The following is a 27,868-nucleotide window of genomic DNA, read 5'->3' on the forward strand; positions in this document are numbered from 1 at the left end:
AAGAAGCAATCCAGACCTACACGGAAGTTCCGGACAGGATATAAACACACAACCTGTTACTCTTCATGAAACACAACGTGTGACTGCACAGAATTACCACTCTCTCCATTATAGGCATGAAAAGTGAGTGCATATACTTCATAAAACAAACATAAAACTTGTTCCTTTTTCCCAAGAAAAATTCGGGAAACTTAAAACAAGTAAGAAAAAATAGAACTCTATTTATTTGCTTCTTAGTTTAAAAGAAGTTAAAATTGGTGTCAATATTGACACAGAAGTTTTTCTTCCATGAGTAAGAGAATAAGTCTGCCACTGCCATGCAATTCAGAACTGCGTTTCATGCCTAATCCCCCATATTAATGCAAGTCAGTCCAAACCTGGAACTGTAAAGAATGAAGAAGAATCCATGTTTTGAAGAAAATTACCGTTAAAAAAACCCCATAACTTGCAAGTACTTGCAATACAGGAACAGAAGTATCTTCATTTCAGTCTCATCTGCAGTTTAAAGAGATGGCTCTGCTTTGACAAACAGAGCTGTCAGGAGGCCCAGTTTAGCACCTTCAGGTGCTGCTGCCAAGTCAGGTGATCTGCCTGGCCAGTCACTGGAAGGCAGACTATTTGGAATTGCTTGCACCAAAAACAATTTTAAAAGTCACAGAGCTTGTGCTTCAATAATAATTCATTTTAGCAAAAGAAATATTAAGAAGATTCAGAGATGGGACAAGGGACTGGGGGAAGAAGCAATTTCCTAAAAGTCATCAGCGTGTGGGGAAGCCTCCCCTGTGGGTACCTCCTCGTCCCCCTCTGAAGCCACCCCTCTCACCCCGAAAATTAGTTCTGTTCCTCTCTCTGCCGCGTTCTCCTCGGCCTGCTGAAGTCCCACCTCTTCCTCCTCCCCTCGGAGCACCACCTCCACGGTCAGACTTCGACTTGGGTGGTGGTGACTTGGGCCGAAGTCTCTCGATCTCTTCGGTGCAGCCAGTCAGGTGGGAATTTGGAGCAGTGAAATATGAAGAGTACGTTTCTGCATTGAAATTACTGTTTGTGAGGGTGGGTCCTACAGTCAGCCATCCTAAGGAACAAAAGCAGAGTCAATGAAAGCAATAACAAATGTCATGCTTGGAGGCTTTAATTTCCTTTTTCCCATTAAGTGAACATTCAAGTGATAGGAAGAGATACTTATCTACACATTGGACAGAATGAAAAAGATCATCTCTAGGAAAGTCACAGTTGATAAAAGTTGATTTTACATTAATTTGCAATGGCTTTTTCTGGGTTTTTTTTTTTTTTTTTGGAGGGCTGGGAACATCCAGGTTGTAGTTTTGCAACACCCCTTCCCACCTGTTCCTATGCTGCATCTTCCAGCTTCTCTGCTGAGATTGCACTGTAAACCAGATCAAAAAATTCATCGAGTTTAAAGACAACCTACACCTCTCCTTTTTCTGCTTTTTTTCAAAAGGTGCTTATCGCAAAAAAAGCCAATCAAGTCAGCACAGCCAGGAGCACAGCATGCTGTAAACATGCATCTGAAGACAAAATAACAATGCTGCTGCTGAATCCTATGATATGCAAACAGAGCTTAGAGTTAAGTCAATCCATTTATGTACAAACGTAGCAGTCAGTGAACCCTTCAGCTTTACCACTTGAACCAAGGAGACAGGCATTTAAATCAAGTACGTTCATATTTCTTTGCATTATGAACTAAAATTGGGTTGGGCCACTTGAAAATGTCACTGGAAATTTAATTTTTAGTTCATCATCTTACTGAAGAAAAACGTGGCTCAGTGATCTCAACAATGTATTTTAGGGAAAACAAGAATTCAAAGAAACACCCAAAAAAAACCATGTCTGTTTGTTCAGGTTTTCACAGTTCACAAAGCACTGTGAAGATCCACAAATTCAAAACTGAGTAATTCTACACTCAAAATGCTGATTGGTAAGAGCACTGTGCTCTGCCAACTTCTTGAACAAAGAATAGGAGATTTAGAGTATGCAATCCAGTAGCAAGATAACCATTACATTTAAAAAACAAAAGACTATTAGACAAATATGGAACAGTGTGACAGTAACTTACAAGACTTTACCTACAACAGCACTGAAGTAATGCCTAAATAATATTTTTCTACTTGAAAAAAAATAAGAACAATGCACATCAAGGAAGAAATCCCAGCAATGCAATGCTACGGGCTCATCAAAGAATAGCTGATGATCTCTCTCACTTCTCTATAGTATTGTGAGCAGAAGTGCAAAAACACTTGGATATTATCTTAAGTAAAACACTGCCTACAGCTCACCTACTGATAGAGCTCCTTTTCCAACAGCCATAAAAAAACCCAAATGTTTCCTATCGTATGTATTATTAGCATTCACATTCAGCAAGCAGGCCATGGTTGGACTTGTATCCATTTCTCCTCTGCCATCCAAACAATTAGTCTCTAATTAGTAGGAAACACTGCTATACAAAACTGCAAGAAGAATCTAAACCAAGAGCAACCACTACACTTTCACCTCTCCACACCTCCTTCCCCTTTATTTCCAAAGGAGCACGTTGTACCATAACTGTTGAGAGACCAACACAGAACCCGTCTGTGCAAAGCATGAGCACACTATCCATAACATCAGGTACAAAGACGCTCACTTCAAATACTTGTGGGTAACTGAAAGATACAGGGCAGTTGTACTCTATTCCACATTAGATTTTAAGGCAGAAACAGCAGTCTATCCTCCTGCAGCGAAATTCCTTCATCAAGTACACAATAAATTGAAAAACCTGACTGGTAAGACAAATAAAATGCGGTGACCTTCAATCCAAACAATACATTTATATGTGTTTTCTACCATGCTAGATGAAACACTCAGTGTAAGACTGCATCTTGAGATACTGACAATAGGACTGACTCCACGCTCAAGGGAGTTTAAAATCAGTTTAGAAAAAGAAACAATGCTCCTATAAAGTATAACCCCTTGTAATGTGGGGAAAATTAAATGTCAGCTGATTATTTTTTTTTTTTTAATACGCACTGATGAATTAAAGACCAGAATAAGTGAAAAACACTGGTTAAAAAAAACCTCTGAAAATGTGATAGCTGTCACAGACCTGCCAAACAGCATGGCTTCCTGACAGAAAGATCTTCACATTAATTAAAAATACAGCTCCTTGAAATCTATTGTCTGACACGTTACTTATCTCTGGAAATCTCTCTGGGATATTTTTAAAAGCAGAGAAATCTGCTACTGTGTCTTGTAGTGAGAAAGACATTTCGATTTTTATAGCTTCAGTGATGTTCACTTCACTACAGTAATTCCAAAAAGCTGAAGTTCAGTAGGACGGAAATATACGGAGTGTGACCTCACAAGGCAGAAATCACACAGTCCAGTACTCCAGTAGAATACTGATCAATTTCAGCATTTACTTTCAATTACAGATATGGGGAAAACAGAATTCTAAAGCTCCTTCTTATTGTTCTATGTTTACTTCCAAAAACATTTATGAAAAAAACCAGAAAGCAGTGGTAATCTTAACCTGTGATGCGGACTTGTTCCTATATGCAACAGTAATAGCAGAAATGGAACCATAACTGTAATACTGCTTGTTATGGTTCTGTATGAAAGGCATGCACGTGAGATCTAAGGGTCTAGCAAAATTTTCTGCTATCAGATCATGTGGGATAGAACATTAACTAGATGAGAAATCACTTTTTACTATCTAAATACTTGATACCACTAAAGTACTATCACAGCAATGGGAGAATTGTCAAGTGATGTCAAAGTCTTCCCTGCTGCTGAACACTAGGATCGCTAGTTGCCTAGGAATCTTCTCCAGCCAGGAAGGGAGAATACTCTCACTGCCTAGTAGATGCTTACTACAGAAAAGTAACCAAGACAAATAGTCTGGCTCATACGACTCCTTGTTCAAAAAGCTTAGTGAAATCTATTTTATTTTACTGTCTGAAGTTGCAGCTACTGCAAAACCTCACAGAAAAAGCATGCACTAAGTCTAAATATTATTATTTTCTCACTTTCCATCAGACCTCGTCAGGTGGTCCCAGATACTGAAAAGGGTTATTAAAAGAAACTAAAATGTAATTATTTGACAAACATCACAGGTACCTGGTCGAATTGTACTGTCCCTTCCAAAAAGATGAAGACGCCGTCGTCCTAGGCAGAAATGCTCAATGATGTGGAAAATCTCCACAGGTTTTTCAATATTGCCAATTTCAGGCTCTTCTGTGATAATGAGGTCAATGTCAACATTAGCATGGATGAAGTCACCATCTGTACTGCGACGCACGGTTCCTTTAATGCCCATGAGGCAGTGCTCCTACACACATAGGAAAGAAGAGCACCTGTCACATGCTGCACATATGCCTGATGTTTGAGGAAAGGAAATTCTAGACAGAGTAGATCCTATTTTTAAACACAGAATGTCCCGAAGCATGAACTAGAAAAACAGAACAAGCTGAAACTATCAGCAGAGTCTTTTGAAAACAAAGCAGAGTGTAGTACAAGCTACTTGGCTTGGTTGGTGAATTACACTACAGAGTACAAGAACTCAAACAGAAGTTGAAGTAAAATATTTGGACCACTTCAGTAACAGCAAAATTGGAGCTTTAAGCTAGAAATGCTGAGAAGTCACAATCACAGAATCACAGAATTGTAGGGGTTGGAAGGGACCTCCAGAGATCATTGAGTCCAACCCCCCTGCCAAAGCAGGTTCCCTACACCAGGTCGCACAGGTAGGCATCCAGGCAGGTCTTGAACAGTACGTGTGGTAAAGGTAAGAGTGAGAGAACAGTTCATTTCATCAGCATTCTGATCCTGACTTAATTCATACAAATAATTTTCAAAGCTCCCAGTCATATAACAGTGAAAATCAGATCTAATTTTTGCAGACCGTAAATTTTAAAAGTTGTTTTAGCGCTCAAGATTAAAGGAAGTGATCCTTCCCCCCCCTCTGCTCTGCCCTGGTCAGACCTCACCTGGAGTACTGTGCCCAGTTCTGGGCTCCCCAGTACACAAAAGACAGGGATCTTCTATAGAGTCCAGGGGAGGGGCACAAAGATAATAAAGGGCCTGGAGCATCTCCCCTATGAGAAAAGCCTGAGCGAACTGGGTCTGTTCAGCCTTGAGAGAAGACGAGTCAGAGGGGATCTGGAGGATCTGATCAATGTCTATAAATACCTAAGGTGTGGGAAGGAAAGGGACAAGGCCAGAGTCCCATCCCTACACACCACTGAAAAGACAAGGGGAAATGGCCACAAACTGAAGCACAGGAAGTTCCACACAGATGTATGTAAGAACCACCCCACAATAAAGGTGACAGAGCCCTGGAACAGGCTGCCCAGGGAAGTTGTGGATTCTCCTTCTCTGGAGACGTTCCAACACCCACCTGTATGTCCACCTGCGCAACCTGCTGCAGGGGGCCTGCTTTGCAGAGCAGTTGGATTCGATGATCTCCAGAGGCCCCTTCCAGCCCCTGCAATTCTGTGATTCCTATCTAGAAGACACTGCATCAAAAAACGTAAAACCACTATCAAACTATCTAAACAGTCTCAGTAAATCCTGTTAGCATTAAAAAAAATGTTTGCGAAGAGTAACAAGCACTGCTTTCCTTTCTTCTAAGACATGAAAGATCTGTGGGACTGACTAGTTTGTAGGATTTATGAATAAGAAAGAACCTCAACTGGTTCTTTCTTTCTTTGAGGTACTAGGGACAGTACCTCAACTGGTACAGGACAAAAATGCAGGCTCTACATGTTCATTTCCAGGTACTGTTTATAGGAATACTAAGCTCAAACGAACTATTTTCCCCTGATATCATAAAACACTGATTTACTAAGTGTCTCCATATGACCATAAAAAAGTTGCAGACAATAATGTGTGATCATTTCCAGACTTTCAGGAAGGGTTTTTAAGAGTTAGCAATAAATATGAAAGGAAGAACAGGTGACCCATCAAATACATGCAGCTGATCAACTGTGTGGATGCTACGTGGTTTCTGGACCTTGAATGTAACTAAATAGAAAAGTAGGATATGATACCCATTAAGCAGAGCCTCACAGATGTAGCCTTTAGAATTATCCAAAGTCTTATCTTTATAACATATGAATTGCTACTCATTAGTACCTTAGATTCTATAAAAGGTGACATGGCATAAAGCCTCCATCTAGGGAGATGCCTAATCTAACCCAAATAGATAGGATTTGATATTGCAACTGTTGGAAATCCATCCTGTACAACAGAGCTATTCATTTAGTCAAATCAAGCTAGTTCAATTTTTATATTTATTACATCATGACTTCAACCCAACCTTCCAATGAACAGAAAAATCCTAACAACAGAATCTATTCTCCTGTTAACAAATGCAATGCCTAAATGGAGTCTAAATCTTCCTGTATCAGTTTTAGCCTCTCCCTCGTGGGCGAGCTGCACATATTTGCAATACTATACACAATAAACATGCAGTATTCACACTTAAAAATGTTTATAGCTAATACATCATACTTCCAAACAAGCTTTAGATTAATACAAATGCAAGCCAAAGAAAAACTGAAGATATCTTAAATAGAAGCTTATAGTCCAAAAAACTTGCAAATCGGAGAATTGAGGCTGTTTAGCACTAATGAATGATTAATGAACACAGAATGAGCCTGAGGTTAATGACACTTCATCAGTCAACTCTATCTTCAGTAACGCTGCCACAGCTGCATCCAGACATACACAGAATAATTACTTACTAATCCTACTAGCTTTTTTCTAAGGTTTTGAGTAAGATGCATTCCAGTCTCTTAAATCAGCATACTTTTCTTTTTTTTTCCTCCTCTGCATCTCTTCCAATACAGAAACTCTACAGCACGTACCTATAAAACTGCTGAGTTAAAACTAAGCTGACTAACTCTGTCACTAGTGCGGGACACTCTGTCATGGTTCCATGTTTTCTGGTTTTTTGGGGGGGTTCAGTATTCCACATCAAAACATCATGTAGTGTAGGGGGCATTAAAGTGCTAATGCCCCAGTCCCAGGTACCTATCCCTGTACATTACAGCAGTCACGGGATCTGACCCTTCTGGGTGGGGGGTCGCTCTCTTGCTGCCTGGCAGTGGGTACTGGAGGGTGCTTTCCTGGCCGTTCCAAGCTTTTCAGGTTTGACTCGGTCCCGGGAACTCTCTCTCTCTTATCTTGTCTGATTTATTAATCTCAATTTCAATTAAATTGTATTATATTGTGTTATTTTGTATTCCAGTATTATAGTAAATAAGTTTTCCTCCATAGATTGTTGCCGCTGTTCTTCTCCTCCCTTCCTTCCTTCCCATTTCTGTGGGACTGGGGTGGGGGAGGGAGGGCAGAGGCCTGTTGCCCCCTCTTACAGACGCAGATTAATCTAGTCAACTCTGTGACAGATTTTGGTGGAGAATGCGGGCATAACTGCTTTTTAGCTTTTAGAACAAATCTCTTTTTCTTTCTGCTCTTAGAGAGCTTTGTTAAGGAGCATTATCAGTAGTTCAGGTTTCTGTGCTGGAAAACCTGACCTTGAAAGATTAGGCGTACTGCCAGCGTTCTGGGATATTTGTAAACTTTGAGCATACTCAGTCTGAGTAGTGCCTTTTTTTTTTCTTTTTTTTTTTGCCCTCCTCTTGTTAGCTTCAATTCATTAACCCCTTTTTAGCAGGCACCAGCAATGAACCTACTCATTATCGTGGGGGTGCTGGGTAAAGGATTAAAAGTAATGGTGTTATTCACAACCTACTGGCCAATAATCCATCTCACACTTGTGTGTTGTGGAATTGCATTCATATGTAACTACCTAATGGCACTGATGGAGACACCTATATTTTATTTATATGCAATGTGATATGATTTGAATTTTGACATTTACATCCCAGAAGGAATGGCTAATTTCACAAACAACTACATCCCAAATGGAATAGCTAATTTTACAGACAACATGATGTTCAGACCAGTCTCCGGGTTTTCTTCTTGGTTTGTCAAATGTTTGTCGAATCTTGAATTAATACTCATGTTGGTGCGCGTGTCATTAAGTTCTCTGATTGTGTTCATAATTGTGAATAATAAGAGGAAGAAGTCTCCTACAAAACCAGAGAATGATGACTGGCAGGGAATATGGAGAGGTTTAGGAAAGGTCTTAGAAGCACGGGGACCCGCAGTATCATGGGATTTTACTTTTGAACACCTGTGGGATCCTGAGAAACTAAGCCAGTATTTGAGCCAGGGAGTGATCAGCAAAACTCACTCGCCTTTTAACAGCCCCATATGGCCAGTGCGTAAAGCCAGTGGAGAATGGAGGCTGACGGTGGACTACCGTGGCCTGAATGAAGTCACACCCCCACTGAGTGCTGCTGTGCCAGACACGTTAGAACTCCAATATGAACTGGAGTCAAAAGCGGCCAAGTGGTATGCCACCATTGACATTGCTAATGCCTTCTTTTCCATTCCTTTGGCCAAAGAATGTAAGCCACAGTTTGCTTTTACCTGGAGGGACATTCAGTATACCTGGAACCATTTGCCCCAGGGGTGGAAACACAGCCCGACCATTTGCCATGGGTTGATCCAAACTGTATTGGAACAGGGCAGTGCTCCTGAGCACCTGCAGTACACTGATGATATTGTGTGGAGCGATACAGCAGAAGAAGTCTTCACAAAAGGAGAGCGAACAATCCAAATTCTTCTGACTGCTGGTTTTGCTATTAAGCGAAGCAAAGTGAAAGGACCTGCCCAGGAGATTCAGTTCCTAGGTATAAAGTGGCAAGATGGCCGTCGTCACATCCCGACAGATGTGATCGACAAAATCACTGCCATGTCTCCACCCAGTAGCAAAAGAGAGACACAATCTTTTCTGGGTGCAGTGGGCTTTTGGAGAATGCATGTTCCAAACTACAGCTTCATTGTAAGCCCCCTTTATTATGTGACGCGAATGAGAAATGAGTTTACATGGGGCCCTGAGCAGCAGCAGGCTTTTGAACAGATTAAACAGGAGATAGCCCGTGCCGTGGCCCTAGGGCCAGTACGGACGGGACAGGGTATAAAGAACATCCTCTACACTGCTGCTGGAGAGAACGGTCCCACTTGGAGTTTGTGGCAAAGAGCCTCAGGAGAGACCCGAGGCCGACCCCTGGGATTCTGGAGTCGAGCCTACAGGGGGTCGGAAGAGGGCTACACTCCAACTGAGAAGGAGATCTTAGCCACGTATGAGGGGGTTCGGGCTGCTTCTGAAGTAATTGATACTGAAACACAGCTTCTTCTGGCACCCTGACTGCCAGTGCTAAACTGGATGTTTAAAGGAAAGGTTCCCTCCACCCATCATGCTACTGATGCCACTTGGAGTAAGTGGATTGCACTGATTACACAACGAGCACGGATGGGGAACCTCAGCTGTCCAGGAATCCTAGAGGTCATCATGGACTGGCCTGAAGGTAAAAAGTTTGGAACATCACCAGGCGAAGAAGTGTCACATGCTAAAGAGGCCCCACCATACAATGAACTACCAGAGAATGAAAAGAAGTATGCCTTGTTCACAGACGGATCGTGTCGTATTGTGGGGAAGCATCGCAGATGGAAAGCTGCTGTGTGGAGCCTCACATGACAAGTTGCAGAGGCCACTGAAGGGAAAGGAAAATCCCCAATTCCAGGTATCTATCCCTATTTAGCACTAATGAATGATTAATGAACACAGAATGAGCCTGAGGTTAATGACACTTCATCAGTCAACTCTATCTTCAGTAACGCTGCCACAGCTGCATCCAGACATACACAGAATAATTACTTACTAATCCTACTAGCTTTTTTCTAAGGTTTTGAGTAAGATGCATTCCAGTCTCTTAAATCAGCATACTTTTCTTTTTTTTTCCTCCTCTGCATCTCTTCCAATACAGAAACTCTACAGCACGTACCTATAAAACTGCTGAGTTAAAACTAAGCTGACTAACTCTGTCACTAGTGCGGGACACTCTGTCATGGTTCCATGTTTTCTGGTTTTTTGGGGGAGTTCAGTATTCCACATCAAAACATCATGTAGTGTAGGGGGCATTAAAGTGCTAATGCCCCAGTCCCAGGTACCTATCCCTGTACATTACAGCAGTCACGGGATCTGACCCTTCCGGGTGGGGGGGTCGCTCTCTTGCTGCCTGGCAGTGGGTACTGGAGGGTGCTTTCCTGGCCGTTCCAAGCTTTTCAGGTTTGACTCGGTCCCGGGAACTCTCTCTCTCATTTTGCCTGATTTATTAATCTCAATTTCAATTAAATTGTATTATATTGTGTTATTTTGTATTCCAGTATTATAGTAAATAAGTTTTCCTCCATAGATTGTTGCCGCTGTTCTTCTCCTCCCTTCCTTCCTTCCCATTTCTGTGGGACTGGGGTGGGGGAGGGAAGGCAGCGGCCTGTTGCCTCCTGTCACGAACGTAGATTGATCTAGTCAGCTCTGTGACACACTCACTAGATGTTTGTTATTCACCCATGACTGGAACCACTCAGAAGACAAAACAACATACATTACAATCACAGAATCACAGAACTGTAGGGGCTGGAAGGGACCTCCAGAGATCATCGAGTCCAACCCCCCTGCCAAAGCAGGTTCCCTACACCAGGTCGCACAGGTAGGCATCCAGGCAGGTCTTGAACACCTCCAGAGAAGGAGACTCCACCACCTCCCTGGGCAGCCTGTTCCAGTGCTCTGTCACCCTCACCGTAAAGAAGTTCTTGTGCACATTCGTTCAAAACTTCCTATGCTGCAGCTTATGTCCGTTTCCCTTTGTCCTGTCTCCACGTACCACTGAAAAGAGACTGGCCTCACCACTATGGCCCCCACACCTCAGATATTTATAGACCTGGATCAGGTCCCCTCTCAGTCTTCTTTTCTCAAGGCTGAACAGACCCAGTTCACTCAGCCTTTCTTCATAGGGGAGATGCTCCAGGCCCTTCACCATCTTTGTGGCCCTCCGCTGGACTCTTTCCAAGAGATCCCTGTCTTTTTTGTACTGGGGAACCAGTACAGGTCTATAATTACCTGGGTCTTCCTTCTTGCCCTTTCTGAAGACTGGAGTGACTGCAGCATTTTGCATATTCACTCTCAAGATTTCATTCCTGCTCCATCTATCTATGAACCAGCTCCAGCAGCCTTCAATACTTCAACAAGGTTTAAGCATACGACTTTTAGGATAACAGAAATTTACCAAGCGTATTAACTACAGATGATACCTCTATATTTCACACTGGGTGAAGTCAAGAAGGGAACAGAATGCACCCTTTCATTCACCATGCATCCTAAGAACATGCTTATTTCCATATAATGCACTTTGTGAAAAAGGAATTGATGTCCTGGTATCTACCTTTCTGAAAATGGGTCACCAACTGCTGTGAAGGCACCAGGTCTTTGGTTAGCATCAAGAGCCAGGACAGGAAGAGAGTAGAAGTTGAGCCAAATCTTTACCTTGGTTCTTTGGAAAACAGCCTTAGGGTCCAGAGTCTTGGTCTTTCCAGGATTATTCTTATTTGTTTTTATCCAACAAATATCTTCACACCTTCTGTAACCCCATTTGCGTAGACACTAAATGTAACAGACATAAAACAATCATACAACATCAAAAACTGAAGTAACCTAAACTGACAATGAATACAGTTACTTGATACAGGTAAAATGTACCTGGAAGAGAAATTTGTTACAGAAGAAATAAATAGTTTCCTAGCATGACTGTACTGTATTTTGTCAAGTTGTCAAAACAAAAGTTTTACATGCACCCTGGCTCGTCTATATATCACCTTTTTTTTGTTCTATTTTAACCTTGTGACACATAATAATTTAATCAGAACCAGTCTAAAGAATAGCTTGGCCCTGCCTTCACTGGAACCTGGTAGTGACTCACATCGAAGTAAAATTCTGTATAGAAGATAAAAAGCCTTTGCTATCACTTTCTGATTTACCTTACATTTGAAAACAAAACAAAAAGCTTATATGCCTTTTTAGCCCTTAATTCCTACTAGCATAATCATGGAAAAGAAGGAAAGTGGACATTAAGGACTCGAGCTCATTTGGCTGTTACTGTGGTCAAGAACTGCCTGGCTGCTATGAATGTCTGTGATCAAAATCAATCCAAATACACTAACGTAACCAACCTCAGAATGACAAAATAAGACTATGAAGCAAACAGTTTAGTAACCTTGCTTTGTTGTCCCTTAACAATATCATATGGCTGTTTTAACAGAAAGCACTGTTCAAACTAAGAAAATGTTTCAGCATAAGAGCCTATTGGAAATTCATATTCCACCAGCTCCAAAACAAGCACAAAGATTGTAAGTCCAAGATCTTCTAGGGTACTTGACCTTCATAGAGCTAAGACTTATTAAATCTACTTAAACTCCAAGTGATGCCCGAAAATAAACAGTGCTACACACAAAATTTTATCCTACTTTATGAAATAATAGCACCCTTCTACTAGCACTTCTGGCAAAAAACTATTATGATTTATTTTTAACAAACAAATAATGTTTTAAATGTCATGATTTAAACATGACAAGCCACTCCTATGGTAACCTGCATGCATCAAGAACAAAACAGTAGCGCAGCTTTTAAGTCATGAAAGAACAATGCTTCCTCACATAGCCACAGCAGCTCATCTGGAAAATATTAGTATCTAAACATTTAATGCCACCCCTACTTAAATTTATTTACTCCACTTAAAATTATACTCTACTACAGTAACAAAACATCTCTGAGCATTTACAGCTGAGAGTTCTATAAAGAGAAAGTGAATGATAAAAATAAACTCTTAAATATGTCCCTGATAAATTGAATTAAAACACTCTTACCACTCGGCCAAGATCCAGACCCTCTCCAGAACCACACCACAGGAAAACAAATGACCTTGGGGCAGCAATTTCCTCAATTTCTAGTTTCATGATCTAAAAAAACGATAAGATTTCTGAATTAAATATTTCTTACTTTTTGTGATTTAATCACAGGTATGAGGAAAAATAGTTAAGTATTGAACATTAACACAGAAAACCATCAAGAACCACTTTAATAAAACATGGAAGTCTAGATAGCATTACATTTTGGCTGTCTTCTTAAAATTGTTTTCCAGAAAGCAGGTAAGGTACTGATAAGGTAACCTACACAAGTGCACACTTCCAGCACTGCCAGTGTAATTGATGACCAGACTAATCATTCTTCTCAACATAAGTTCTATCTATACAGAAGATGCTACATTTAAAAGAATAACACACTCTACATGTTTGTGTGTTTTCCCTAAACCACTGCTTCATTCCTTTGGTAGCAAAAGGATTTAATAAAACAGAGCAACAATGGTCTCATTCTTTTCAGCCCTGCACTCACTCCTGGGAAGCTTGTGAAGACACACTAAAAACAAACAAACAAACAAAAAAAAAAAAAAAAAAAAAAAAAAAAACCAAGAAAATAACCAACACACCCACAGCTTAATTCCTGTTACCATGCAGAAGAGATGTGCCAGCCATTTTCACTTTCAGGGAAAAAAAAAAACAAATGAATTTATCGGGACAGCAGTTCAGCAATGACAAATAAGAAACATTCAGAATTAAGTAACTTCAGATGGAAAGCATATGTGACTCATTACGAATTGAAGAGATTCATCTGCAACTTGCTAACACATCAAATCAAGTTTCATTCAGTGCCACAGGGAAGATATATAAGATGTATAAAGCATTTTAAAGGGATGTAATTCCTGACTAAGAGGATGACTCCTTACTCCAACACTTCCAGTTTTTTTGTTAGGACAGAATATTTTTTCCTTCAACACTGTCAGGCACCAGTTTTGCATGAAATAAGAGGATGGCTAACAGAAAAACTACCTATTCCTTAACATGCAAGTTACCTTATCTATTATCACAGGCATCAATGCCCTTGTTTTCAAATTCATTCCTTAAAGGTGGACTGAATTTTGCACTGTCCATATGAACCTTTAGTTTGACTGATTCACTTGTGAAGTTTCAGCCTACAGAACAAACTAAATCTAGTCTTAAAAAGAAGTCAACACCTCCTCCCCAAACTGCACAGCACACAGAAAATTTCAGCTGTAACTTCTTCAATTCACTACTCTGCTTGTATTACCATCAAATCAGACTAGGACCAGCTTTTCAGCACTCAGAATTTGTACAGTAAGACTTCGTATTCAATATCCAAGTGAAGGACTACTCAAGCTTGTCAACATGCTTTGTGTCATCCAATTGTGCTTGATGACATCTAGCACTTCAGTGCCTCTAGGCCTCATCTTGCTTTTCTAGAGCTGACTCTATTGCTTCCTTTTCAATATGGAACAGTTACTTGTCAGCAAATCTTTAGCATTTTCTTCATTAATGTATATGCATTACTCTAGGAAGAATTTAAAACTTCTGGAACTCAGTTCCTTGGGGCACAATAAAACAAAGAGATCGCATCTTACATATTGACATTTCTCCTTACACCCAAACGGGGGATGGAAATTAACATGGCTTCAAAAAGCCTTTTAGGCAAATAAGTTGCAAAGGAATATATAAATACACGAAACAAACTTCAAAGGTAAGACTGAACTTCTTTTCAGGACTCTCAAGATTACAACTGGATTACTAAGTTTCATACCTGATCAGTATTCTGGAGAAAGGAGGTACGTCAGCAACATATACTCACCTACTCTTTAGACTAAAAACCAATGCATAAAAAAGTATACTTCAGAAGTCTCTTCAAGAATTTCAAGAAACAAGGGAATATTTACACTAGATACTGTGAATTTCAGCAGCCGAAATCAAAAAGAAAAAGAAAACTCAGAATTTGGAGGTGGAGAAAAAATCTGTTTTTACATTTCAGTTTTCAGTTCAGGCTCAGCAAAAACAAAACAGTACTTCTAATTCACAAAATTCCTTGCAAGGGGAAACAAGAAGTCTGTTAACATAAATACTGTAGGCACACACGATAAAAACATTAAGTTTTCGTTAAAAACCTTGTCATTTTGTTTTGAATTTTAATTTAAACACCTCTAATACTTTCTGCTACAAATTATGTTTCTCCAGCTATTTCCTTAGGTACATGCACGAGATCTTTTTTACTGCAATACTTACATCATCCCAGGTCCAGCACTTCTCATTTGCAGTAATGCCAGTCTCTCTATAGTATTCTTCCAGTGGTGGCTCCAGGAGAATCACATCAAATTTGGATTTCAGTTCCCTAATATCAAAAGCTTCCAAGTCTGCTTGCAAGTACCTATTTAAACAAAAGTTGACCAACTGCTTGAAGAAGTTGTAACAACACTCTGAAAATTACACTTCACACAGCATTTCTGCGTAGCAAGGTAAGGGGGAAGGAGGAGGTCTTTTATTTAGTTCATAAAGCATAAATGCACTAAAACCAAGCAAGATACATAACATGTTCTTGCTTAACCTGCAGTGCATGCTGCTGCATTAGGGTTTTTTAAACATAGCCCTCTCTCTCAATAAACAGTCAAGTATTCTCCTTTAGCAAGCATGAAACAGATGCTCAGACAGACTGTACAGCAATATCTAGAACATTTTGTACAACCATGGACTACATAGCAGAAAACATTAACATTTAAGAAGCCAGCACTCAGTGACAGAGCAACAGACTTCCAGATTACTTCACAAAAATGGCATATTTTTAGAATTGTCATTTACTTTATGTTATGTTTAGAAGATTCTGAGTACTGGAAATGTGGTTACTTTTCACTTAGCAAAAATACATTTCTCTACCCATAGCAGAAGCACAGGTTCCTAACATGCTTTTTATCACAGAATGGCCAGGGCTGGAAGGGACCTCAAGGATCATGAATCCCATGCATGCAGGAGGATTGGAGATTCAATCCCACTGTTACACCTGGCATCCACACGTTCCCACCAGCCACTGCTGTATCGCTATCTTTACCCAATACCTTCAGATCTACAAAATTTGATTAGCAGGCTACCATCACCCTTCTTCCCAAAAAGATATCTGGATGAGATTGCTGTTTCATGACTTTAATTGGAGCTATCAGAAGGCAGCATTCGATTATTCATTATTCCCTTTTTCGCTTTAAGGTTAAGAAGCAAAAAAAAAACAACCAATAAACCCAAAAACAAAACAACACCCACAAACTTAAAAATAGCAAGTTGTGTTCTGTAGTTTGTGTATCAGTAATTCAGATTACTTATTTGAGGTTTTTAATGGGACTTACTAATACTGCTTTTCTGGGTGCTGATTAGGACTGCAATATATTAAAAGCATAAAGTTCAGACTCCTGTAACATGCTGCATACTTACACTGAGTCTAACATTCAGCAAAAACTGAGAGGTGATTTGTCCTATTAGTTCTGAATTAACTCCTGTCAACCAAAACTTTTTTCCTCTTAAACTATATGGTAATGTCTGATTGAGGGATACTAAGATGACAGCTGAATATTACACAAAAATGCTTAAAGGAACAACTAAGGTTATATTGAGGGCAATTTTTTTTTTTTAAGGTTGTGTTGTTACTGCAAACTACATGATGAAGAGATCTGTGATCACTGGTATATATCTTTTCATCCCCAATACATGAATGCCATCCAACCAGTTGGCAGCTCAGTTTTAAAACAACAAAGCTTCAGATACAATAATTACACTCTGGAAAGTCTTTTCTACATACTACAATATCTAGATTAAAATAATGAAAACAAGCTGATTTTAGTCTTCTGAAGTTTCCACGGATTAATTTGTATATACAAACAGAAATAGAAAATGTAAATTATGAACAGGCACTAAAGATAAGGATTTGCAAAGCAGACAGCTAACTTCAAACCAGTCTGGAGAAGAAAGGGTGTTTTCCACACAAACACTTACATGGGAGGAGTGTTAGATTTAGATATCAGCTCATCCTTCAATCTGATGAGCTCTCTAAGTTTTGGATATTCTTCAAACCTATCTGCTAAGCCTAAGAAGAAGAAAACATGAAGTTAACACGTTAATACTTAGCCTCATTTTATTTTTGTTAGAACAAAACAAACCCTTCAAGCAGTTTTCTGTGCAGTACTATACAAAAGCCTCCTGCCTTTGCCCAGTTAATTAAGATTAATGTTGTTGGAGGATATCAAATTCAGTGTCAATGTTCTAACCTTCTTTGGAGTGATCAAGAATTCAAAACACCTTTTATCAGAAGAAAACAATCTCTCATTTAAACCATGAGAGGAAGAATGATGAGAGAAAATTATTTTCTCATTCTTTCCATCCATAAGTTTATATTAAGATACAATTAACACTCATGATTCTATTATTTCCTAGTAGTCTTGATCTTTGAAGACTATTTCTACAACGGCAACTGGACTGTACTTGGTTCCCTCATACATGTGCCTCCCTTATACAACCTTTTGGTAATTCCTGTAACTCATGGAGATTTGAACCTATGTATGTTTACTTATCAGACTTCTAGACTTATTTATTGAATTCCTAGACTTAGCTCTATGATTGCTAATTTTCAAACCTTTCATACATACAGAATGCTCAGGGGAAAACCCTAATGAGGTTTTCTGCAGTATATTAAAAGATATTAAAAACAAAAAACAAAAAAACAAAACACAAGTAAAACGATTTCAGTATACTGCATTTCCTTTCCAAAAACATTACCCAAACCAGTATATTTGTTATTGTGAACAACAGCCTCAGCATAAGCTGAAAATGTAAATACCCCAGTCCTCAAGACACATCAATTCAACTTGCTTATAAAGCTCTATGATCCTACTAACTATTCCTATTAACAATTTCAAATGGAGAGAGAAAAACAAAAACAGTTTCCTCCTCCTTTACTTCAAACTTGTGAACTCCCAAATCTCACATCACACTGGTAAACAAAAAGTTCTTAGTATGTAACATTGCCATCTTGTTATTTGTACATAAGAGAACAAAAAAAAAAATTTTTTTTTTTTTTCTCAAGTATCTAACATCTTAAAATCAGATCTGATATCCAGTGCTGCAGCCAGTGGAAATCAAATACTCCTGACCAGCGGAAATGGAAACTGGTCACCATCAGCTGAACAACAGATAAAAAGTAAAAGTAAGTAACATAGGCTGATATGTACTCTGCCTACTGATTTCAAAAAACGACACATAACTATTGCAAGTGTGTAACAGTTGCCCAGATGCTTTTTAAATAAAGACTTAACTGAGTCAAAAGAGCCAGTTTTAATATTAAACATCCAGATGCAGCAATGTATTTTACGGAAGTGTTCACGATGAAACTAACACTGCCTCAACAGGCAAACAAAACCTCTTTGGGCTGGCACCTATCAACATGCCATTCTTACCCTGACAATCACAAATATGGTAAAATATGGGCTAACTACAATGTTTCAGACAATGTTGCAGAGAGGTGCCCTGTTTTGTTCAAAGTTCAGCAAGGGCCAGATGAATGTAAAATTAATAAATGACATCCTCTAGACTCACTAGTACATTGAGCCTTCTAATGAGCTGTCAGAAGTTTATTAAGTAAATATTATCCATACTGCTTAATACATTAAATAATTCAGTATCATCTCTACTCTACATGCTACACGAATTCCTGGAAGTAACGCAGCCCAGGAATGGCTGAACTACAGGAGTTATGAATTTCCAAAGTTTCAAAGTCTGCTCATTAAACTTGTCTGCTTTATGGAATAACAAGAGCTTTGTTTTGAAAAACTTTTCCTCGTTAAGTACTTTCAAAGAAATTCCAAGATAGTCCCTTGGTAATGCTTATTTCCTAGATTATGATAAAAAAAGTCATTTGTATGAATTTATACATTGATATGTATGTACACAGAGGGACAAAACTATGGTACATGTACATTATCTAGAAACTACAAGAAATCAAAAATGGGAAGGAGTGACAATGAATAAAAAAGAGGCATAGTAGCATCAGTCAATAACTATGACATACCAACATCTCTGATGAAGTTCTGGGGTCTATGTCCTGTATCCACAAAATGCTGGCAGTAATCATTGTGTGGATTTAAGCTCTGAGTACCCTAAGGAACAGAAGGAGTTCAGTGAGTTGTAAGGAGAGATAACTAAACACATGCTGCAATGTGCTAGTCTGAAAAACGAGAAAATGGCTGATTTTTTTCTTAACATGCCTTTATTAGCTAAACTAATCAGAACTGTCATCCTGCTTTTCATCTCCAACTAGACTCAGCATTGCTACTGCTCGCTGCTCACTGTTACAATTGTGTGTTTCACAAGGAAACTTTCGTACCTGTGAACTGCAGTTAACTCCTTCATTCAGCCTTTAAGGCTGTGTTTCAAATACAATCAATTGCATGAATGATTTAACACAGCAATATACCTTTACCTATTCTTCTAATCGCAAAACTGCTCACCTTAAGGAAGGTACTGGAATCTTTGTAAATCTCTTCTTCATAGGGTAGATTCTCTTCATCTTGCTGCAGTTCTACTTCATCCTGAAAAGTAAAACAGATTTCATAGGAGTGTGAGATCATGCTGTTTCCTTCCTGACTATGAATCTGCTTCTCAATGGAAGTCTCCTGCAACAGTGCATCGTGGACAGTTCCAAACAGGTTTCAGATTTTGGGCATAGGGGGAAATGACCTATTGCAAAAAAGGTCTGCCTCTCATCACTGAGAACAAAGTTACTGGAAAAGCCTCAGAGAGGAAAATATAAATACTCATTTCCAGGCTGTGACAGCATAGGCACTACTTTATATGAAATTTTTGTCCCCTCAAATTTTACTCCTTGAATTAAAGTAAGAGAGAGATTCTGCTGCAGTTCTTCACTAGTAGAACATTTCAACATTTATATCTATTGAACATCTCTTCTGTTTCAATCTTAGCAGCTGAAACCATCTTCTCTATATAAATCTGTTACAATATGCACTTTGAAGAAATACTACACAGTACAAGCTGGTATTTCGTTTGGACTGTTCTTAAAATTAATTTAAAACTTCCAACCTAGGAGTCTCAAAATGAAAAGAGGAATTTTATCACAGATTTGTTCCTAGTTAGTGTGTCACCAATTGACCATCAGATATCTGGAGTTCAGAGACCTGCCATGTTGACATACTCTGAACTTCCAATGTAGAATTCACAGAGAGATCAGAAATAAAAAAAAATTATTCACTCCCATATTACTGTTTTGCTGTTCTTCCTGAGAGAGCCCATTATGTATAAATAAAACCAAAGACTCACTGAATAACACAATCTACCATATTGAGTAGATACTCTCACACATTGCTGACTACTACAGAAATTTTAATCAGTTAATATAGTGTTTCACATGAGGAGAAAAGCCATCTTGAGGCTGAAACATAAAGAGACTTTAAGACGCTGAAGTAAAAGAAAAGATAGAGAACCAGATTTCTTACAATAACTCTGCTCTTCACCATACATATTAAAGTCAAAAGCTATGGAGAAGGCTGTTATTATCTCTGCATTTACCCTATGACGTATAAGAACAAAAAATAGTTCTCCCTATTTTGATCCCTCCAGTTGCTGAAATTATGAGATCAGCTCTGCATTCTTTTCAAACTGGAGCTTAAAATCAACTTAATTTTAGCAGGTATTTCAGAAGTGAGTTTTCATCTCCCTTCTGCACCCCCCCCAGTTACTCTTAACTTAGATCAACAATCTAATTTCTTCTTTAACCAGACTGAAAAATTTTTAAAAAAGGAAAAAATGCTACTAGAAACAGCAGCAGTGTTCACAAAGAAAAGGAGAAAACAGAAGACATGTACCAGCAAGTGTTATTCAGGAAAATATGCAGAAAGCTCAAGCTTTACTAAAAACAGCTTATGTGATCGTAAGCTTATACCTGTTTTCTCTCTCCTATCATTCTCTAATTCTTAGCCTCCTGATGGTAAGCACTTGTTAAATATGTCCTTCTGAGTCATCCCAGTCCTCTTTATGCCTTCATAATGGATTTGAAAAAATCTTGCAGCCACAAACAAAAAAGCCTACAACATCAGCTTTCAAAGGGCTAAGTACGCAATAGAAGCCGATACCAAATGAAATTAACAATACAAGATATTCTTGTACTCGATTAATAAATCTGTTTTATTGTTGCGAAAACAAAAGCTAACTACAATACTGAAGCACGAAGTTTTCTTAACAACTAATTAAAAATTAGGATGATTCAACAGAGTAAGGTGTACTCAACATTCAGAACAATGACAAGAAAGCAGTCCAAGGACACAGGCTACTGTCTGCCGAAACTGAGTGACAAAATGTCTGTATAAAGTTAGGATGGCAGAGGACAAATTTGAACCAGAAGTATTTTTGTACTTAGTAAAAAGTTGAAACTCTGGTACTCTTTGCCACAGGATACTGTTAAAACCTGACATTTATACAGGCTCAAGCAAAACTGATTAAATTCATACATGGGCGAAGGGAAAAACAGAGCATCACAACTCTTAGATGCCTATGCAAAGCCTAAGCCCATCCAACTCCCTGCCACGTACAGGGCTGCCACCCACCAGATCAGACTGCCCAGGACCTCTTCCAGCCTGGCCTTGAATGGCTCCAGGGACGGGGCATCCATCCCCAGCTTCTCTGAGCAGACTGTGCCAGTGCCTCACCGCCCAGCCAGTACAACAGTGACAGTGCCACAAAAACAAAAGTACTGCAGAAGCTCTTCAGAACCACGACTGAACTTTCTGGCCATAAAATATTCATTATCCATTTCTGCCACTGAAGCATCTCTCTCTACATCCTCTACCTCCATGGTTTGCAATGCAGAGCCCAAGTCAATCTGACAGTGAGAAGTTTAAATGGTCTGCTCATAGCCCATAAACTCATCAGTGACTAAAGCTCCCAACAGCTGGAGCACCCTCATTATCTGGCTTCAAGCGGCTGGATGCTACTGTAACAATGAGTAAGGTTAGGAAAATTGCAGTAATATGTAACAGTCTTTGTACTTTAATTTTTTAAAACACTTTTACTCATTTTGCATAACTTTTATTTCTACTTTTATTATCCTATTTTGCTTCTGGTATTTGTAAAGTCAGCCTTGTGAACCATACAAAATAAGTTGGTTTCTTTCAGAAAAATCAATTTCTTCTAGTTTCAAGACCACCTTGTTCTGCCTTTCCTTTCTTCTTCATTAATACTGTATTTTACTCGCTCAGGCAGAGAGCGCAGCTAAAAAAATACCATGAATATAAACTGAGGAGATGATAAAACTGAGATGCAGAGGACTTCCCTAAGAGCAGGAACTATCCAGTAAAAAAACCCACCTTCTAATTTAACAGCTCTATCTCAATGTACTTCACAACAATCTTGTGACAAATACAATTTTGGGATTTTTAAAAAGTTTCAAAAAAAATTTCTAAGGCAGTATAGCATTTAATAGGGCAACAGTAAAGACACAATACTTGATATGCAACAAGTTTGAAAATTATGATGTTAAAGTTAAACTCTGTATAATTTTATATATTTATTATTATTATTACTATTATTATTATTTTCAAATAATCAAGAGAAACAAGAAACAATGAAATGTTTCAGTCATAGAATCATACACTTGCTCAGGCTGGAAAAGACCTTAAAGATCATCAAGTCCAACCACAACCTGACCGTACTACCCTAACAACCCTCTGCTAAATCATGTCCCTGAGCACCACATCCAAATGGTTTTTAAACACATCCAGGGATGGTGACTCAACCACCTCCCCGGGGAGCCGTTGGACAGGACTCAACAGAGCCTAGACCCTGGTGGTCTTCTTTCAACTCTTTTATTTTGCTTAACTCCACAAGTAGTGGTAAGTACCGGTAAAGAGTTTTGACTCTTTCAACCATACAAAGAAATCCTCACATTTCATCAAGAAAAACATTCTGTGTTTTCACTATGTTGCTCTCTGTTCTCCTATCAGTCTAATTTTTATTAAGAACCACCACTATAACATTTATTTTATAGAACAAACCAGCTGCAAGGGAACTGTTAGGTCAGGGTTTGAACTGGTGATTGAGCACCTGGTGAAGGGGTGGGGCTGGAGAAGGGGTGAAGGCCAGGCAAATTGTTTGCACCTGTGCTCCCTGGATGACCAGAACAGATGGACCAGGATAGAGCCAGCCACTAAAGGAAGGGTATCTCTTAGACCTAGACCGCTTCCTGAGAAAGAACGCTGTTCATTCAGAGATCTCCTTCACCAGTGGGGTGAGTTCTATTCTTCTTTCTACATTTGACTCTTGGCCTACCTGTGAATACTCTGACTGGTATTGCCAAGAGCCTGTCAGAAGTGATTTTGCTGCTTCTTCGCAGAACACCAACTGAACAACAACACCACCACAATAAAAAATGCTTCTTTGCATTAGAAGTTCCTAAAATGTCTGAGAAGATTAAAACAACGCTTCACAAGAGCATCTTAGAAGCTGTTCTCAGACTTCCCACAAATAATGAGAACGTCAATGTCACAGCTCGGATTTCTCTGAAAACAACATCAGTGTAAGGCATTTGGAAGACTAGGAAGTGACCCTTTGAAATATCCAACTACATATACAAGTATTTAAAGGTTTCATGTTCACATCCAGTGTCTTCATGTTGAATTGCAGCAAATGACAATGTTCTACCTTCACAGTAACCCACCTTTACCAGCAATTACATCCAGAAGCCCAGACTCCAGCTGGAGCAGGTAAAGTTTGAGAGTATCATCATTTTCACCAAATCTAACGTCTGGGTACAGAAAAAATTAAACCACTACAGAAGGTTTAACTGACAGCAGAACACAGAGCCCAACAATACTGCAAATCAGGTTTTTATAGACACACCAGTCACTTTGCATCAAAAATATTTACCTCTAATTTTCCTTAAAAATAAAAACAATAAATATGTAATGTTTTCTGTAACAATGACAATCAAGTTCATTATAACTTTCTAAGGCATGTTGAATTTAATTTAGTAAGGCTTGATACCATAAAGATCTAGATTTTTATACCAGTTCATGTAACAAGACTAAATTTAAACATGCTCTAAGTACTAATGAAAAGGTTACATAAATACACAGAGGATTTTACTAAGTTCTTATGTCCTTGCCAAAATGGGCTTAACGAGGTCTGCAGAAACAGCTGATGGCTCCATTATAGATTTTTAACTTACAGGTTTCAAGTTCACTAAATCTAATCATCTGCTAGACTGAAGTTGATGTGAGATTGTATCATTTTTCAAGTCCAACAAAACAGAAAGAGCTTGATTGTTTGTGATAGCAGCCCATACAGGGTAAGTCTTCTGTGTGTGTATAATAGGATTCACATGCTTTGACAGCTAGAGTGACTTACTCACGTATGAATATTTCACAAAAAAAAAAAAGCTGTTTAGTCACATGCTACACAGTATTGTGCCAGCAGGTCACCACAGGTGATCCTTCCTCTAATCAGCAATAGTGAGGCCACTCTTGGTGCACTCACCTGGTTCTGGACACACTCATTACGAGGAGACACAACTTCACAAACATTGCACGCACTCTGAAAATCCTTTTCAGACTGTTATTTAGATAGTTTGCTAGAAGACATACAGACTAGCACTTACCACACTAAAACTCTCCGCTTATACTCTTCACTTACAGACAGACTAATAAAAAATAAGAAGTCCCTTCATACGTTTACTTTTGGTTTTATTACAACAGTCTTATAGAAAACTTTGTATATCTAGAGACAAGCATAACACAACCAAGCCCACAAATTTAAAAAACTTCTATTTTTAGATGTGCAAGGGAACAGCAGACATTATTTCATAAATAAGCTGGCCTTGATCCATTCTACATAATCAAGCAAGGTTGTGAGGATAAAGTAGAAAGGAAAAGGGAAGACATGCTACAACAAGATACAAAGCAAATTAGAAAGATAACTTTACCATAATCACTCTTCTCTTTAACTCCTTTCTCCATCATTCATGTTAACAAAAACTTTACATTAGATTAAAAAAGAGAAAGCTATGAAACAACTCTTAGAAGATTACATGAAAAATGAAAGGCATGAAAGTTTGACAACCACTCATTCTTAATGACCACAGGGTTGGGTTGTTTTTTTTTAAGCTGCGCTTTTCCTAGTATTTTGGATACTTAATGCATACCACAAACCAAGCCTCTTATTACCCCTCTCTTAGGATCATATATGTCTTCTGTTCATTGAAGACATCATATTGCACTTAACAGGGAGGCTGGAAGACCTCCTCAAACTTCCCCATATCTCATTCAATGGCCCGTACCATTTACTAAATGCAAGCTTCTAGCACAAATTTTGCTTGATTTTTTTGTGTATGTGCTTGGCTAAACAAACATTCTATCACCTCTTCCAACACAAGACAAACAGCAATAATATATACTGCCATTCCCTGGGGACACTATCACTATAACATACTTTCTCCAAGGAGCTGATCTAAATTAAGCCTCCAAACAACAGGTTCTGTTGAACTTACAGTTCAATACACCTAAGCCACGTCTGAAGAGAATCATGTTGGTTCTCTCAGATCTCTGCAGTGGAAGACATCGAGGAAGATGTCAGTGAGGGACATATATAAAGTCATACAATGTTTTGGGTTTCAAGGGCTCCTTGATCATCATCTTGTCCAACATCCCTAACACAGACGTTACCTCCCACTAGAGCACAGACGTCCAACCCAAGGGCAGCACGCAGCCCAGATCAGCCCACCCTGCAGTCCACTCCCTGCCCTGTGCCATGATAGCAGTGGCTCTGCTCCCTGCCTAGTGGTGCACCCTTCACTCATCAACAACAAAACACTCCCTGTCCTCCATGTCTTGGCATAACTTCCAGGAGGATCCTAAAAACAGGAGTGATGTTTCCCTTTCTCCAGTTATTAGGGTCTTCATCTGTTGCCATGACTTTTCAAATATGATGGCGTATGGCTTATGACAACTTCAGTTCTCATGAATATTTTTAAGGTATCTACACACATCCCAGTTATTTTTACATGTGCACATACACACATTTTATATGTCCCTCAAAAGGCCATAAACACAAGAGAAAAAAAGTTATTTCTTCTTACCTTATATTCTTCAATCTCTTCTTCATCAGCTTCTCCCTCATCTGGATACTTGCGTTTCGCATTTGGTGCAGAAGTATCATAAGAAGCCCTATAAACATACAAAAAATTGTCATATCAAACAGTTTCTATCTCTTCAGAGAATATTTCAGAAATCTCCAGTGATTCGTCTTGACTGCATGCTTCTGTTAGTTTGAAATGATTCTGAAATTTCATACATGAGAAGTCTGTTCTCGCTCAGAATACTTGAGACAAGTACAATCAATGACTGGACTCCTCAAACAGTTACATTCTGTCCTTGTTCTTCTACTTTAAAAAGCACAGCTTATTTTACCTGAGGTAGCACGTACCCAAAATTAGACCTGCTCACATGAGCAAATCACTGTTACACGAGAGAATCAATAAGCACTAGGTACTTGGCCCAATTTTCAACTAAACACTTCTACCACCTCTACCACACAGATCCTTTCAACTGAACTGCTCCGCAGCTGCTCTGAGCAAATCATAAAGAACAGTGCACACAGCATACCATAACAATCACCTCGGTTTTGTTCCACAGTAACTTCTCAATATAGGGGGCAAAAGTTAATTTTGATTTCTAAACTGATGTTAGAAGTCATTGCTTAAAACCCTACACGCTTTATCCAGATTTGAGTAGTAACTGAAGCATCATCTTTCACTGCACTGTATGTTTTTACTTAAGTTTTACTCGGCTTTTTGGAAAGTTATCTCATCCTCTTTCCCTGTATTCCTTATATTTCTGACAGAAATGGTGTGCTGATACATACCTACAGGTTTCTCTTGTTTCAGCAATTTCCCGCTGGTCATCTTTGCTGTTCAACACAGCACCAATACTGTCTGCGTTTTCAGCTCCTAACTGAAAAAAACAAAAGACGAGCCAAATTCAAGCCAAAGTTACCACCGATTAGGGGAAAAAAAAAAAAAAAAAAAAAAAAAAAACGAAACAGCAACGCAAGTAATACAAAACAGCGATCGGACGGCAGCGGCTCTACAGCACGGCCACGAGAACCCTACAGGCCTACCTGCCCCCTCCCCGCCCCGTCCCAACGGCCGCCCCACAGCCGCTAACGGAACCGCCGCACCAGCCGTTGGCACGCGCTCGCTCCCCCTCCCCAGAGGGAAAGGACGGGCCCTGCACGCTCCAGCTTCCCTACCCGGGCCCGGTCTGGCCCGACCCAAACCCGACTCCGCTACAGCTCTCGGCGCGCCTACTCGGCGCGGTCCCCGCCCGCCCCTACCTGCTGAGCCAAGAGCTGCCTGCGGAGCTTCTGCCGCTCCCGGATCTCCTGCAGGCGGCTGTTCATCTCCACGCCGCCGCCACCGACCGCCACCCGTTTCGCCGGGCGCCCGCCTGCGCGTCACTTCCGCCCCCTGTTCCGACGGGAGCGCGTGGAGGCTGCGTGTGGTGCTGGGGCAGCCGCCATGTTGGTGGGGAGCTCGGCCGGAGCGGCGGCGCAGGGGGCAACGGGGGACCGGGCAGGGGGCATTGGGCCCGGCCCAACGACAGTCGTATCCGCAGCGCTCCGCTGGCGGCTTTTCCTGTCAGTAACGGTGGCTTGGTGCGTTTGGGAAAGCCGGGGAGAAGCGCGAGGCTCGAAAATTTGAGGAAAACGTTGAAGAAGTGTGGAATAGTAAATAAAAATACGCATCATCGCTGTCCCGAGGCATTGCGTTTCAGCACATCCCCACCTGCCCCGCTTCCGTCACTCGATCCTGCCCGCGGCTGCTCGGAAGTGCGCCCGGGGCCGCAGCTGCCGTTCCGCTGCCCCCTCAACATCCTGCGGGCGGCGAGCGCCACTGCTTTGATTGTTCGGACCGACGTGGGACGAATGCTTTTCTGGTCTGGCAGTTGAGATCGCCGTCAGCGAGGTTATCTGC

General features: G+C 40.0%; 1 protein-coding gene across 1 annotated transcript; it reads right to left on the reverse strand.

Annotated features, from left to right (window-relative positions):
* Window positions 1–758: 758 nt before the first annotated feature.
* METTL14 (methyltransferase 14, N6-adenosine-methyltransferase non-catalytic subunit) lies at window positions 759–27,294 on the reverse strand (the record flags this gene model as incomplete). The annotated part of the gene is made up of 11 exons (XM_079534437.1): window positions 759–1,072; window positions 4,111–4,321; window positions 11,447–11,563; window positions 12,823–12,915; window positions 15,085–15,226; window positions 16,834–16,924; window positions 18,902–18,989; window positions 19,341–19,421; window positions 25,973–26,060; window positions 26,758–26,846; window positions 27,229–27,294. 11 exons carry the CDS (start codon window positions 27,292–27,294, stop codon window positions 759–761), a joined length of 1,380 nt encoding a protein of 459 aa, XP_079390563.1.
* Window positions 27,295–27,868: the final 574 nt, after the last annotated feature.

Source organism: Tetrao urogallus (assembly GCF_951394365.1).
Source record: "Tetrao urogallus genome assembly, chromosome: 4".
Taxonomy (NCBI): Eukaryota; Metazoa; Chordata; class Aves; order Galliformes; family Phasianidae; genus Tetrao; species Tetrao urogallus.